At 43.3% G+C, this 13,583-nt stretch overlaps 1 protein-coding gene across 4 annotated transcripts in view; it reads right to left on the reverse strand.

Moving 5' to 3' along the window:
* Positions 1 to 3,976: 3,976 nt before the first annotated feature.
* The window catches only part of SLC25A48 (solute carrier family 25 member 48), a 236,134-nt gene continuing 226,527 nt past the window's right edge, over positions 3,977 to 13,583 (reverse strand). For all 4 annotated transcript variants that reach the window (XM_089664357.1, XM_089664293.1, XM_089664429.1 and 1 more), the window contains exons 6-7: positions 8,687 to 8,820; positions 3,977 to 4,394 (exon numbers count right to left, since the gene is read on the reverse strand). In XM_089664357.1, the coding sequence (XP_089520483.1) occupies positions 4,278 to 4,394; positions 8,687 to 8,820 (251 nt within the window). In that variant the 3' untranslated portion in view covers positions 3,977 to 4,277. The remainder of the gene's footprint in view (positions 4,395 to 8,686; positions 8,821 to 13,583) is intronic.

The following is a 13,583-nucleotide window of genomic DNA, read 5'->3' on the forward strand; positions in this document are numbered from 1 at the left end:
ACAGAGGGCGCACCGGCCTAGTGCATTACCTTAAAATTTTTTTAATAAGAAATAAAAATAGGTATTGTACTCACAAACGACAGTAAAGTCAAAGGCACATCATGAAAGAACAGCTTTGTGAAAACCGTGCTACTTTGCTATCTGCAATGGGGAGTGTAGACATCCAATAGGCTACAGCGTTTCGAAGACCTGCCTCTTCCTCAGAGCCACTGAGGAAGAGGCAGGTCCTCGAAATGCGTTAGCCTATTGGATGTCTACACTCCCTATTGTGGACAGTAAGGTAGCACGGTTTTGACAAAGCTGTTCTATCATGATGTGCCTTTGACGTTACCGTCGTTTGTGAGTACAATACCTATTTTATCTCTTATTAAACATTTTTTAAGGTAATGCACTAGGCCGGTGCGCCCTCTGTTTGTTCTTTCTCCATTCACTACTGGTAGCATGAGGTGATACCTGGATCCTACAAAGGTTGCACAGGCAGACCAACTCCTCCAGGATGGCACATCAATACGTGTCATTGCCAGAAGGTTTGCTGTGTCTCCCAGCACAGTCTCAAGAGCATGGAGGAGATTCCAGGAGACAGGAAGTTCCTCTAGGAGAGCTGAACAAGGCCGTAGAAGGTCCTAAACCCATCAGCAAGACCGGTGTCTGCTCCTTTGTGCAAGTAGGAACAGGATGAGCACTGCCAGAGCCCTACAAAATGACCTCCAGCAGGCCACTGGTGTGAATGTCTCTGACCAAACAATCAGAAACAAACTTCATGAGGCTGGCCTGAGGGTCCGATATCCTCTAGTGGGCCCTGTACGCACTGCCCTGCACCATTGCCATTGAACACCATAATTGGCAGGTCCGCCACTGGTGCCCTGTGCTTTTCACAGATGAGTTCACCCTGAGCACATGTGACAGATGTGAAAGGGTCTGGAGAAGCTGTGGAGAATGTTACGCTGCCTGTAACATCATTGAGTATGACCGTTTTGGTGGTTGGTCAGTGATGGTCTGGAGAGGCATATCCATGGATGGATACACAGACCTCTACAGGCTAGACAATGGCACCCTTACTGCCATTAGGTATCAGGATGAAATCCTTGGACCCATTGGGTAACACTACGCTAGTGCAGTGGGTCCTGGGTTCCTCCTGGTGCACGACAATGCCTTGCCTCATATGGCCAGTGTATGCAGACAGTTCTTGGACGATGAAGGAATTGATACCATTAAATGTCCCCCATGCTTGCCTGACCTAAATCCAATAGAACACCTCTGGGATATCATGTTTCGGTCCATCTGACGCCATCAGGTTGCACCTCAAACTGCTCAGGAGCTCAGTGATGCCCTGGTCCAGATCTGAGAGGAAATTCCCCAGGACACCATCCGTCGTATCATTAGGAGCATGCACCGACATTGTCAAGTGCATGTATGAATCAGGTATGCATACAAGCACATGGGGGCCATACAAACTACTGAGTACCATTTTGAGTTGCTGCAATGAAGCTTCAGCAAAATTGACTAGCCTGCTGCATCATTTGTTCACTTTGATTTTTTATGTGTTTTTGATTTCAGTCCTCTGTAGGTTGATAATTTTCATTTCTATCAAACGATGGGGCATCCTTACATTCCTAACACATTACTCAGTCCATATCAGTATAGATATCCAGCATGATATTTTCCCCATTGAGATCTGATGTGTTTTCAAAGTGTTCCTTTATTTTTTTTGAGCAGTGTATAAAAGTTCACAGAGCAAAGTAATAGGTCAAGGATGAAAAGAAGATCTTCTTAAGCTGAGAAAAAGATCACCATGTGTTGGAAAAGAACAAGCATGTTATCATTCCAAATTCAGATAGTGTGCCCCAGCCAGAGGAAAAAAAGCAGCTCCTTACCAGAAAAAAAGACCACAGTGTCACAGATGGTCAAACTGCGCTAAAGGCTCAAAGGGTTAAGGTCTCCCTTACATCTTTTGCATGGTTGCTCAAAAATAAAATAACAAAAGCACTTCCATAGTGTAAAACTGTATATACTAAAGGTTTAATAAACTATTATAAATGCGCTCACATAAAAAGAGCCACAAGGGCTTCACAAGCATACTGTATCAGTATCGCTTTGGCGTTCCTACAGATTTTTCTGAAATGACCCAGCCGTCACTCAGTGGTCTCATGTGTGATGACATCACTGTCGTAGGCCCTACCCTACACATTTCATCAAAGGTGACATCCCTCAGACAAAGGTATCCTTGATGATTGTATTTCTACTGCAATCTGGGGCACGGTTATAAATATTTACCCTCACATCCTGTCCTCCTGATGCTTTTTCCAACAGAAAGTCAGTAAAAATCTGCAACAGGAACATAGAAATGACTTTTGACAGGGGTTCTAGTCTTTTGTTTTGTTACTAAAGAGAAGCATTTTTTTTTATTTCTGACGGTGTTACTGCTATAGAGTTTCCCTTACTTCCTGTCTGGTAGAATACTGAGAGACTGTCCAAAAAACAATGCAAGAACAGCAATAAGACAAGTATGGTGCAAAACAAGGTTTTATAACTGTTCACAAATTTCAATGTGAGTAACGTGGAAGGTGAAATTGGCGGAGGAGTGGGGTTTATTGTTTTTACACTTGGGCATTTTATACAATTTGAAGGATTATTTTGTACAATATAAGTGACTAAACACCAGAGTACCTTCAAGATGTGCGTATTTATAGAGGAAATAGCTTTGTTATTCTTTCTTTAAGATTTACATTCCTCTGTGAGAATAGGAGGTGATATAGTTACACACTTACACCAGGGTGTGTTCTATTCTCCAGTGAATTATTTTCTCTGGGTAAACGTTGGTTCCACCATCAGTTAAGTGTGGTTACACTAGCTGATTATTGTTCCTTAAAGTAAACCTGTGCCCAGACAATGGACACTAAAGTGTTTACATATTCTGAGCAAGCAGTAAATGCACTTCTAAATCAGCTGCAAGTGTCCTCTGTAGCTATAGGCATTGTGGAAAAAATTATTTTTCACAACAAAGGCAAAAAAACTCAGCAAACCATGATAGCCTGTTAGCCCTCTAATGTGAACATCCAGCTGGTGTTTCTAAGCTGTTAGAGGCAACTGAAACCTAACATAGGGAGTGTTTGTTGTGATCTTTGAAGATATTTTAAAACAAATTGCTATGTTGTAAATGCAACCAGAGAGTTGAACAAGGGCTTAAAGTTCTTTTGCTGCTTGTTAATAGTATTTAAATACTTTCCATAGAATTTCTATAGAATGGGCACAGGTGTACTTTAACATAAACATGTACTGTATTGGCACTGAGTATTATAAAATGCCAGCTTTGAAAATGTCCCTACAGGTGCCATGCATATTAGTTACTCCTTTAGAGCACCTTTGAATCCTTGGAACCTGAAAATGTTGTTATGCTGCTAGGAAGCTGGCATATTGATTGTGCAGTCAGGCATCTGTAGATGAATACCACAATGTCCAGATGGCTGTGAGGGTACATCTTAAATTAATTCAGTTCTGAGAGATACTGTATGTGTAGCTTGAGCTACTTCTAAAAATTCTAGCTGCCTGGCTGTCATACAGATTCTCTGACTTGCAAACTTTCTGAGTCACTGACAAGAAACAATTACTTTTAGATAGCGGTTTCAGAGTAAAGTCAATACTCCTAAACTACATTAACACTTCACCTGCTGGATTTGTGGACAGATCAGTCAAGCAAGCAAGCCTTGTAGTGGTAGACTAGTAGTCTTTCCACCCATGGAGGGACCTATGAAGCCTGTTCACTAATATGGGCATTTTTTCTAGCTACAGAATTTAGAAATATGTTTAAAGCATAAAGCCACTAATTTTCCCAAGTACCTAGAAGCCAGTTGAGTCATAATACATTTGGGAAATAAAATTAGTGCATTGCAAATATTGATTGGTAAGACAATGACATAAAAAAGATATTGTGATTATTCCATGTTCACAGAAATGACAGACAAATACTATTAACCCACACGTTTCATAAGCCTCTTCTTTATTTTTGGTAACATACAAAGTAATGGAACAAGACTACAGTACATTCCTGATATCTGATTGTAGATGTGTGATTAGGATCTTGACCTCATCTATGTGACGCAACAACTCAGAACTTTCCTTCCTTTTTCACTATCATTAAGTGTGTGGTAGGAAGAAGTTCTTCTAGATAGCTTCCTTGCTGAATATCTTAAACAAGGTAGTTTTCTTGGCAACAAGAAACTAAAAAACAGTCAACATGTAATTCGTAGTATTACAACCTCTTCATGCCTGTTTTTCTACTAGTCAGATTCCTTTCTAGTCTTCAAGGCTTTCAATGAAAGTTCATAGGTCAGAAACATAGCAGCACTCGCTGGGAATCCACGTATGGTGTTGACTGTGATTCCCCTAAAAAAGACCTGAAATAATGTATAGGTATGTGTTATATTTGCAATTCATAAGTGGATTTATACAACTAGTTAAATTGTGTAATACTTCACATAGCCACTACAGCTTTCCTACTGTAGGTGTGCTAAAAACAATTCAACTCACCCAAAAACATTTATTTAATGAGAAAGCTCTGTTGACTTTGTCTGAGATGATCCATAGGCTTCTCACTTGATTATAGTTTATAATAGTAATAATGCATTATTACAGTCTGATTATACTTTCTATAGTAGGGTCTGAAAGCCAAGTTTTTTTCAACTGGCTTGATGGGCTAACAGATAGGCTTTGTATTGAAGTGAATAGTGACCACAACAGACTGAAGAAGGCCATGAGGTGGAAGGAAGGCCTCACAATGAGATCTCACAGGGGCATGGCTGTAGGTAAGCATGATCTATTGTGAATGTGCTGGAGGCAGGGGAGGGGGAAGAAAAGGATGTGTGCACTAACAGAAAACAGTATGGGTTTACTACAGCCATACCACTGCTTTAATAAAAAAACTAAAAAAAACACAACAGAACATTTATAAAGCAATGGTGTGCTTTATATATTTGTTTAGCGATTTGCTTGTCTTCGGATTTCAGAGCAAGCATATCCTTCTTCATTTTCATGAATGGAAAACAATTCTCTGAGATGACAGACCAGTCACATGACATGTGAAAGTCATATGAGCGGCCTATCCTCTTATTAGAGTGTTCTCTTCAGCATAATGCTGCAGTCCTTGTAAAATTAAGACACACTGTAGTATCCAGCACAGAGCAGGTAGCTCTCTCTTTTAAATATGCCTCTAATGTGTACTTTTAACAAAGAGTGGTCATAAGTCAACTGTACCTACAACAGAAAAGACATTCTAATAAATGTCACGGTACTTTACTACTAGAGAGGCATTCAAGATATATCAATAAATACAGTATATGTACAAGAAATGTGCCAAAATTCCAGAGAAAAATATTCCTTCATTACAGGTATTACCCTCAATATATTGCAACTGGGAGAAAATTCAACACTATCTAGAATTAGCAGGTAAGGCTATTTTTTTCTATAAATCAGGAATGTACTGTATGATATGGAATGCTTCAAAATTAAAACACTAGCCTGATAATAAAACATATAAAAAGTGCATGAAACAGAAATATAAATAACATATTCAACATCTACTTTAAAATATATGTAACATTTTTTCCATGACTGGATTTATGGACCTAGGAAATAAATATTGAGGGAATAGTACTACTGGAGGAATTCTTCTGTAACCCAGTGAAACTGTTTACTTTAGACATCCAGTCAAGTTGAAAGAACAATTCTAGGCAACAAGCAAAACCAATCACTTAACTACTATTGTTTTCCAGCAAATATTGAAACTGTGCTAAAATGAAGTAATTCGCTCAGTTTCACCAATCTCCTTTGTAATAATTGAAACAAAGTACACTTTGAGCACTTCCATGTTTATGCTCAGTTTTCCATCTCCAAGCTTATGACCTCCACATTCAGCACAAAGAGTTCAGCACATCAGTGTTTTATTTAGATTTCTGATGTCTCCACAAAGCAAAACTCTTCCTTACTAGAAGAGGAAAGATCAATTCAGAGTCATCCAATCACTACATGAATCTCCAGAGAGCCCTAAGCCTCTCTGATGAGATCTCATGACTTTGTCACATAGGGAGTTATCAGTAACGTGACAGTAAAAAAAAAAATTTCAAAAGAAAAAAGAAAGTAAAGCCTTTTCCTGCTGTGGACATAAGCGTAAGCCTAATTTTATTCTTCCGATCTGACCCCTTTTTTTTAACAAAGTGCAGCACAACGCACAGATGGTTTGCATATGTGCATTGTGATATCCTAAAACACACATGCATTTAGGTGCACTAGCAAGGTACATTTGGGTGTCATTAAAAATGAATAGCACCACAACGCATTGCCCTTCGTGTGTTACCACAACACATAGGTGTAACACCAACCTAAAGTGATATTAAAGATATTAAACTTACCTGCTCTGTCCAAGAATATTGCACAGAAGTGCCCTGTAATTCCTCTTGCAGGTGCTCCCATAGCAAGTCATGTGCAGGGGTGGACTGACCATTTGGAAACTCGGGCACTGCCCGAGGGCCGGGGGTCAGTAGGGGGCCCCATGAGTTGTCAGTCCGCCCCTAGTCATGTGCTATAGGGCCACTCATGTGGGTGTGCTTCCGAGCTAGGCTGTGTGCATTCATAAATGCTCCTGCTGTTCTGAGTGTCTCCTGTGAGGCCAGGAAGAGAAAGCAGTGCTGCAGCCAGGGACAGAAGTAGTTCAACAGAGTACATGGGTAAGTGTTTAGGGATGGGTAGGAGGACAAGTATTGGACATTTTTTTTACTTTACTGCAAAGAGCGCATTTAGGTAAAAGAAAAAATAGTTTTGAGTTTAAAACTATTTTAAGGTTTGCTTAAGTTGCTTATTTGCAGGAACCATTTCACAAAAGCCTACAGTTTAAATTTTACAAAACGTCTGTTATCTATTAACTTACAGTTTTATCTTTTAATTCTACTGGTCCTGTGCTTTTAGAAAAGGTATGGTTTGGTGGTGGTGGGGAGTCTTTTGCAAGCTTTCATAGCAAATTAGTGAAGAATAGCAAAAAGTGAAAGTTGCAGAAATGATGTGGCAGCCTGTCAGTGAATGGGTTAAAGGTGATGTCAGACAGGCATTTTTAGTACATCCTTCAATACAGTTGCCATTTAGTACCACTGAATGCATTCAATTGCATTTAACTAGCATCCTCTCATACCATGTTACAATGTAACTTATGAACATAGTGTATTACCTTTTGAGTTAGTGCTTAGAAGTTCGTATTTGGCATATTCACTCATCACTATATACACAAACTCAAATTAAACAATTCTCATTACAAAACATTTCTGAAACCTTAGGAAGGTGTAATGCTGTGGCCAATATGTTGGAGGTCATATAAGAACTGATTGAACAGACCTCCTTTTTTTGTACAGGAAATACCTGTAATCACATCATCTGTAAGTATTTCCTGCATGTCTGCACGCGTGATATGTAGTGATAATAACCTCAGTAATGCTAGGGCTACACATGATATAGTAATTGCTTGTTAATAAGAGATTTAAGCTCATATTCATAGCTGCCTCAACTGCAATTAAAGAGACCCTACTGCCAGACTTATATTTCTAATGTAAATCCCAAATCAAATACAATTTAAAAGAACTAATTACATTTTAGGTGCATTCAAATAAAAGGTTTGCAATGTGCCACAGTTCATTTTTTATTATTAAACAGCTACAGCCTGAGTAAGAAAGCCTGCCCCATGACTAAAAATTAGATATCTTTGGGCATCCTTATTAATGTCTTCTTCATTCCCACAATTATAGTATTTTTTGCATATATTAACTTAATGCTAGATGGTAATTCTAGAACGCAATTCTGGATTTTCAAAACTGGAAGTAGTCTTTAAAATAATACCAGGTGACACTGCAATGAAGGTCCTCCTTCAAGTATCTGTTATAGGGTGACAAAGTTCTGTCCCCTTCTCACAACTGTGCTTTAGTGTTGTCACCTGCAGCAATCACTGGAGTGTATGCAAGTAGACAGGCAGAGCAGCAATAAGGCTGTAGGTGATCAGCAGCAGTAAGATGCAACAAAAGATAAAAACCATGAAAACCATGAATTTTTTAAAATGCTGATGGTTTATAAAATGTTACAATGTGTCAAAAGAAGCACACACCTAATTTGTCGAGCAATGCCATTGGGTATCAGTGAAAGTCTAAATCAATGGTGACCAACAGCAGTAGCTCACTATTAGGAATGTTCTGTTGCTTCAAGAGTGCATGGGTTGAAGAATGGTGACCAACACAAGGCTGTCAGTTTTGAGCATGAGGTCTGCTGTTCTCCAGACCTCAATTCAGGTTTTGAGCAATGCAGTCTGCTCATGCCAGTATCTCCAATGGTTTTGGTGCTGGAACTGCTGAGTGTCAGGTCAGCTGTGGTCTAGCACTGAGCCTAGGAGCTTACTCGACCTGCTCCTGCACTCTGACAAACTCTGTCCTCTATCTCCCAACAGCAGTAGATCATTATTAAAAAAGATCTATTGCTGCAAGGGTGCATGGGTTGAGGAAAGGAATTGCGAGGCAGGAGCAGATCAGGTATCTGCTGAACTGTTCCAGGCCCCCCACTTGTATCTTCAAGTAACATTTCAACTGCTACATATACTGATTCTTCAGTTTTTGCAAATGCACTGCTGTAATATCAATACAGAATGTCTAATTTGCTTTACCTGAAGACCTTCATTTTGGTAACTTTGTGAAATACAGTCTTTAACTCCTTTATATTTTTGTTTATATAAGTTATCAGCTTGAAGACGAGTTTTGACAACATCCATGGGAGTAGCAGTTCCCCAAGAGATAGCACCTAAAATTAAAAAACAAAAAGGGAAAGAGAGATATCATTGTAAACACAGAATTCAAATGTAAAATATAACCAATGAAAGTGTTCCCAATGAAAAAGCATTATTTCATACGTGATGGACTAAGGATCAGTAATAGAATTGCAAGCAGCACCCCAGGAGCAAAACAGCAGGATACAAAATAAATAGGACAGGGGGGTGCTCGTGAGCAGCTTCAGGGATGGCTGCATTCTAAGCCTGCTCCTCGGCCGCCGGGCACATCGGATGATTTTCAGCCCTCGGGGGGGGGGGGTTTGGCCTTCCCTCCAACTCCTCCTGGCCCCCGATGGGCAAGAAGTCAGCGGCCGCCTGCACCTCCAGCACCCGACGGCCCATACCAGAATTAGTAGCCTACCTGCCAGAGGCCGCGTTTGAAGCCGCGGCCTCGATTTCGGGTCCGCCGCCAGAGGGTTCCAGGGCCCCAGCTGAGAGTCTGTGTCTTCCGTCGGAGGCCGCAACTGAAGCCCCGGCCTCGATTTCGGGTTCCCTGCTGCCGCTACCCGCGGGTGGGCCGGACTCCAGAGGTGATGACGACCTGGCATCAGAGGCATCCCTTCAGAGGGATGCAGGAGCGCCGCCTCAAGTCCATGCTGCAGTCAGAATTGTCTCCTCTACCTCCAAGCTGGCCGACCATCTTTCGCGAAAAATTTGGGAGTTGGGCAATCGGATGAACGATCTCGAAGATAAAATGGACGCTGCGGTCATGGTCATTGAAAGTCACGAACAGGATTTATGTGACATCAAGAAAGAATTAGCAGATGCACTGCTCCGGCTTGAGGATTTTGAAAACCGTTCCAACCGCGACTATTTGCGATTAAGGGGTATCCCAGAAACAGTCACAGATCTCACCTCCACCGCTACTGCTCTGTTTCAAGAGCTGACGCCCGCCATTCCCATTGACCGACTCGAATTCGACCGCATACACCGTGCATTGGGCCCCAGACGACCGGATGGGCCCCCGAGGGACATTATCATCAAGTTCACTTACTATCACACTAAGGAAAATATCCTCTTGGCGTCCAGAAACAACCCAGACCTCAGATTCCAGGGGCATTGCTACCAGCTCTTCGCGGACCTCTCCCAGACCACTCATCAGAAGCGTCGCCAGTTGAAACCCTTCACTTCGGTCCTGGTGAACCACAGAATTAAATACGCCTGGGACTTTCCGTTCCGCCTCACCTTCAACTACCAGGGCTGCAGTCACTCTGTTGCCACGCCGGAGGAGGGCCACTCTCTCCTGGAATCTTTACACCTTCTTTCACTAGAGGCCGCTACTCAGAGCCCAGCAAATTCATTCTGATCCCCAGCTAGTCCGCTTCCTCTGGGCCACCTCTGGGAGCAGTCGCCCTACATGAAGAGGGCTCTCCCTCAGACCCCTCTACGATCAAGTCTGTCCTGCTCTTCTCTGGGCTGAAGATGTATCTTGGATCACCCACGTTGTGTTTCACCATTGGACTTTCCTGACGGGACCGTGAATTTGGCCCTTAGGACTTTTTCAGTTTGTTAGTGTTCCGGGTTGGGCCTAATCTGGCCTGTTCCCTTGGGTTCCATCCCTGAGTGGGGGGGGGTCTCTTCCTGGACTTACGGATTATGACTTTTTGCTGTTGTGGCCTACCATGGATCCGGGTGCCGTTGTTCGGGTTCCCATTGGTGGAATGGGGTGATGGTTCCCTCGGGCTCCGGGTGGGAGGTTGGCCTGATGGGCCAAGGTTGGGTGCCGGTCCTACGGGGAGGTGTGTGGGGACCACTTGGGCTGTGGTTTGAGGTACCACGGCGGACTGTAGTCATCCTCCTAGAGGGGGTTGGCCCCCTAGTTTAGCTGGGCTTCTATGGGGAGGTTACTGGGGATGTTCTCACTTCTGAGACTTATATTTTATTACTTTGGTACCCCGTTAAATTGTGTTTATTGCCTTTTGGCCCCCTGAGGGCTTATGTTTTTGATGTTTTCATTTGCAGCCATGCGTCCGGTGGTAGAGCCACCCCCAACTGGTATCCTTCAAGTGTAGGAGGATGCATGTCATCATTGGCGGGACACGTTTGTACTGTTGTATAAACTTCTTGTGTCATTTTCTTTTCTTGTTTTCTTTTCTTCTTTTTTTTTTTTTTTTTTTAATGCAGGGTTTTGGGATGCCATGGTCTGAACGCCATTGGGAGTGGAAATTGTTGGCCGACTTATGCTTCTTCTGTGGAGCGTGCTGTGCTGATACCGCCATGGCCTCACCCCTTCTGAAAGTGCACTCACAAAATGTTCAAGGCTTCAATTCGCCTCAGAAGCAGGCTAAAGTTTTTCATCACCTCAAATCGCAACAAATTGATGTGGTATGTTTACAGGAGACCAGGTTTTTTCAGTCCTCCGCTCCACGGTATCTTTCATCTCATTATCCCACCTTTTACACGGCCTCAGCTCCTGAGTATTGATAGCTTTCAAACACAATCTTTCTTTTGTCTGTGCTCGGAATATAGCGGACCCCATGGGCAGGTATTTGCTTTTGCAGGGCACCCTCTGGGACCAGGAGGTTACTTTTGTCTCTTACTACGCGCCCAATCGCTTTCAGCATAAATTCTTTTCTCATCTTTGCACCATTGTTTCCCGACACTCCAAGGGTCTTCTTCTTTTGGGAGATTCAAATGTTACCTTGGATTCCACATGGAAGAGGTGCTATGCCCGGGGGACGGCCCCTTCTCATGACTTAGTGCTAGAGGAACGTATGCCCTCTCTCTTGCAGACGGCGGGGCTGGCGAACGTATGGAGGGAACTTCACCCAACTGAGCAAGACTGTACATTCTATTCCAACCCTCATGACAGTTTTTGTAGAATTGACCATATATTCATGCATGTTCAGCAGCTTCCCTTGGTCAGGTGGATAGCTATTCCCTCCTCGCCCTGGTCGGACCATGATCCCCTGGTACTCTTCCTTGCCCTCTCTGAGTCAGTACGGCGCCCCTTTCACTGGCGCATTAATGATTCTTTATTGACCACTCGGGTTACCTGCTAACAAATAGAATCTTTCTTACGCACATACTTCATGGAAAACTCGGGGTCTGTCTCTTCGGCAGTGCCCCTGTGGGAGGCGCATAAAGCCACGGTGCAGGGTCATGTTATACAGCTGGTGGCGGTTCAGAAGCGGGAGCGGCGACTTTTGGAGCTTCATTCTCTACTGGCCTCTGCGGATGCTCGTTGGATCATAAACGCGCACAGGATGCTCTGGTGGCAGAGTTGGACCTACTTGCCTCTTCAGAGGCAGAACGGGCCTGCGTTGGACCAAACGCACATTTTATTCCTGTGCTAATAAGCCGGGTCCGATGCTGGCCAGGAAACTCAGTTTTGTGGGGAAACCCCATAAATCGCTCCGATACGATTTCCCGCGGGTGGCTGTACTTCTAATCCCCAGCAGATGTTCTCCTGTTTCACAGACTTCCTTTCGTGCCTTCACGCTAAACCAGATCCCTTCCCCGTGGCTCAGGCAGAGGCATTCCTCCAACATCTCCGACTTCCTGGATTATCCGAGGTAGCGCAGATGGCCCTCAACGCTGGTGTCACCATATCAGAAGTGCTCTAAGCTATTCAAATCTCTATGGTCCACCGCGGCCCCAGGTCCCGACGGCTTCTCCGGTCTTTATTATTAGAAATTTGCAACCCTGTTAGCGCCCTTCTTGGCTGACTATTTTAATGAGTTATGACAGGGCTCTTTGCCCTCTCCGGACGCACTTAGAGCTCATATCTCCATGATTCCTAAAACGACCAATGTTGTGCAGGAGCCGCAAGCCTTCTGGCCCATTTCTCTTCTTAATGAAGACCTGAAGATATTGGGCAAGATTCTTAGTTTTTGTATCAATAAATATTTGCGTAGTCTGGTCCACAGGGACCAAGTGGGTTTCGTCCCTGGGAGGCAGGCGGGTGATAACGTTCATAAGGTGGTCCATCTTATACATTTTCTACAACAGCGGAAAATCCCGGGATTCTTACTGTCCTTAGACATATATAAAGCCTTTGATTCTCTATCCTGGGAATATCTATGGTGCTGTCTCGTTGGGGTTTTGAGGATTCTATTCTTTCTTGGATTCAAGCTTTGTATTCTTCCCCTTCGGCTTCCGTTAAGTACACTGGGTATTTCTCAGATCCCTTTCCTATTTGGCGAGGGATGAGACAGGGCTGCCCCCTATCCCCGGCGCTCTTTGTCCTGGCTCTTGAGCCGCTGGCTTTGGCGCTCTGGACCGATTGTAATGTATCGGGGGTTCCATACATGGGACAGCAGTTCAAGTTGAACGTTTTTGCAGACGATGCTCTCACTAATCCCCTGACGACGCTTCCAAACTTGCAACAGGTTCTTGAGCGCTTCTCCTTGATTTCGGGTCTCTGTATTAATTTGGATAAGACTGTTGCTCTCAATATTACCTTGGCCTCAGATTTGGTTTCACACCTACAGTCCCTCTTTCCTTACAAATGGGCTTCCTCTTCTCTTATTATTATTATCCATTGCTTCGCTCTGTGTCCTCTCTTATGCACTCTTGGCAATTTCCGCACCTGTCTTGGATAGGACGGGTTAATTCAGTGAAAATGTCCATCTTGCTGAAATTGTTATACTATTTTCGCACCCTTCCAGTGCGTGTTCCTCATTTTCTTCGGTTGATTCAGGCGAAGATTATGAGTTTTATCTGGGCCGATAAGCGCCCCAGAGTCTCCAGAACTACGCTTTTTGTTCGTAGACTCCAGGGTGGTCTTGGCGTG

Source organism: Staurois parvus, unplaced genomic scaffold, assembly GCF_062004578.1.
Source record: "Staurois parvus isolate SC_StPar_1 unplaced genomic scaffold, SC_StPar_1.0 ptg000006l, whole genome shotgun sequence".
Classification (NCBI taxonomy): Eukaryota; Metazoa; Chordata; class Amphibia; order Anura; family Ranidae; genus Staurois; species Staurois parvus.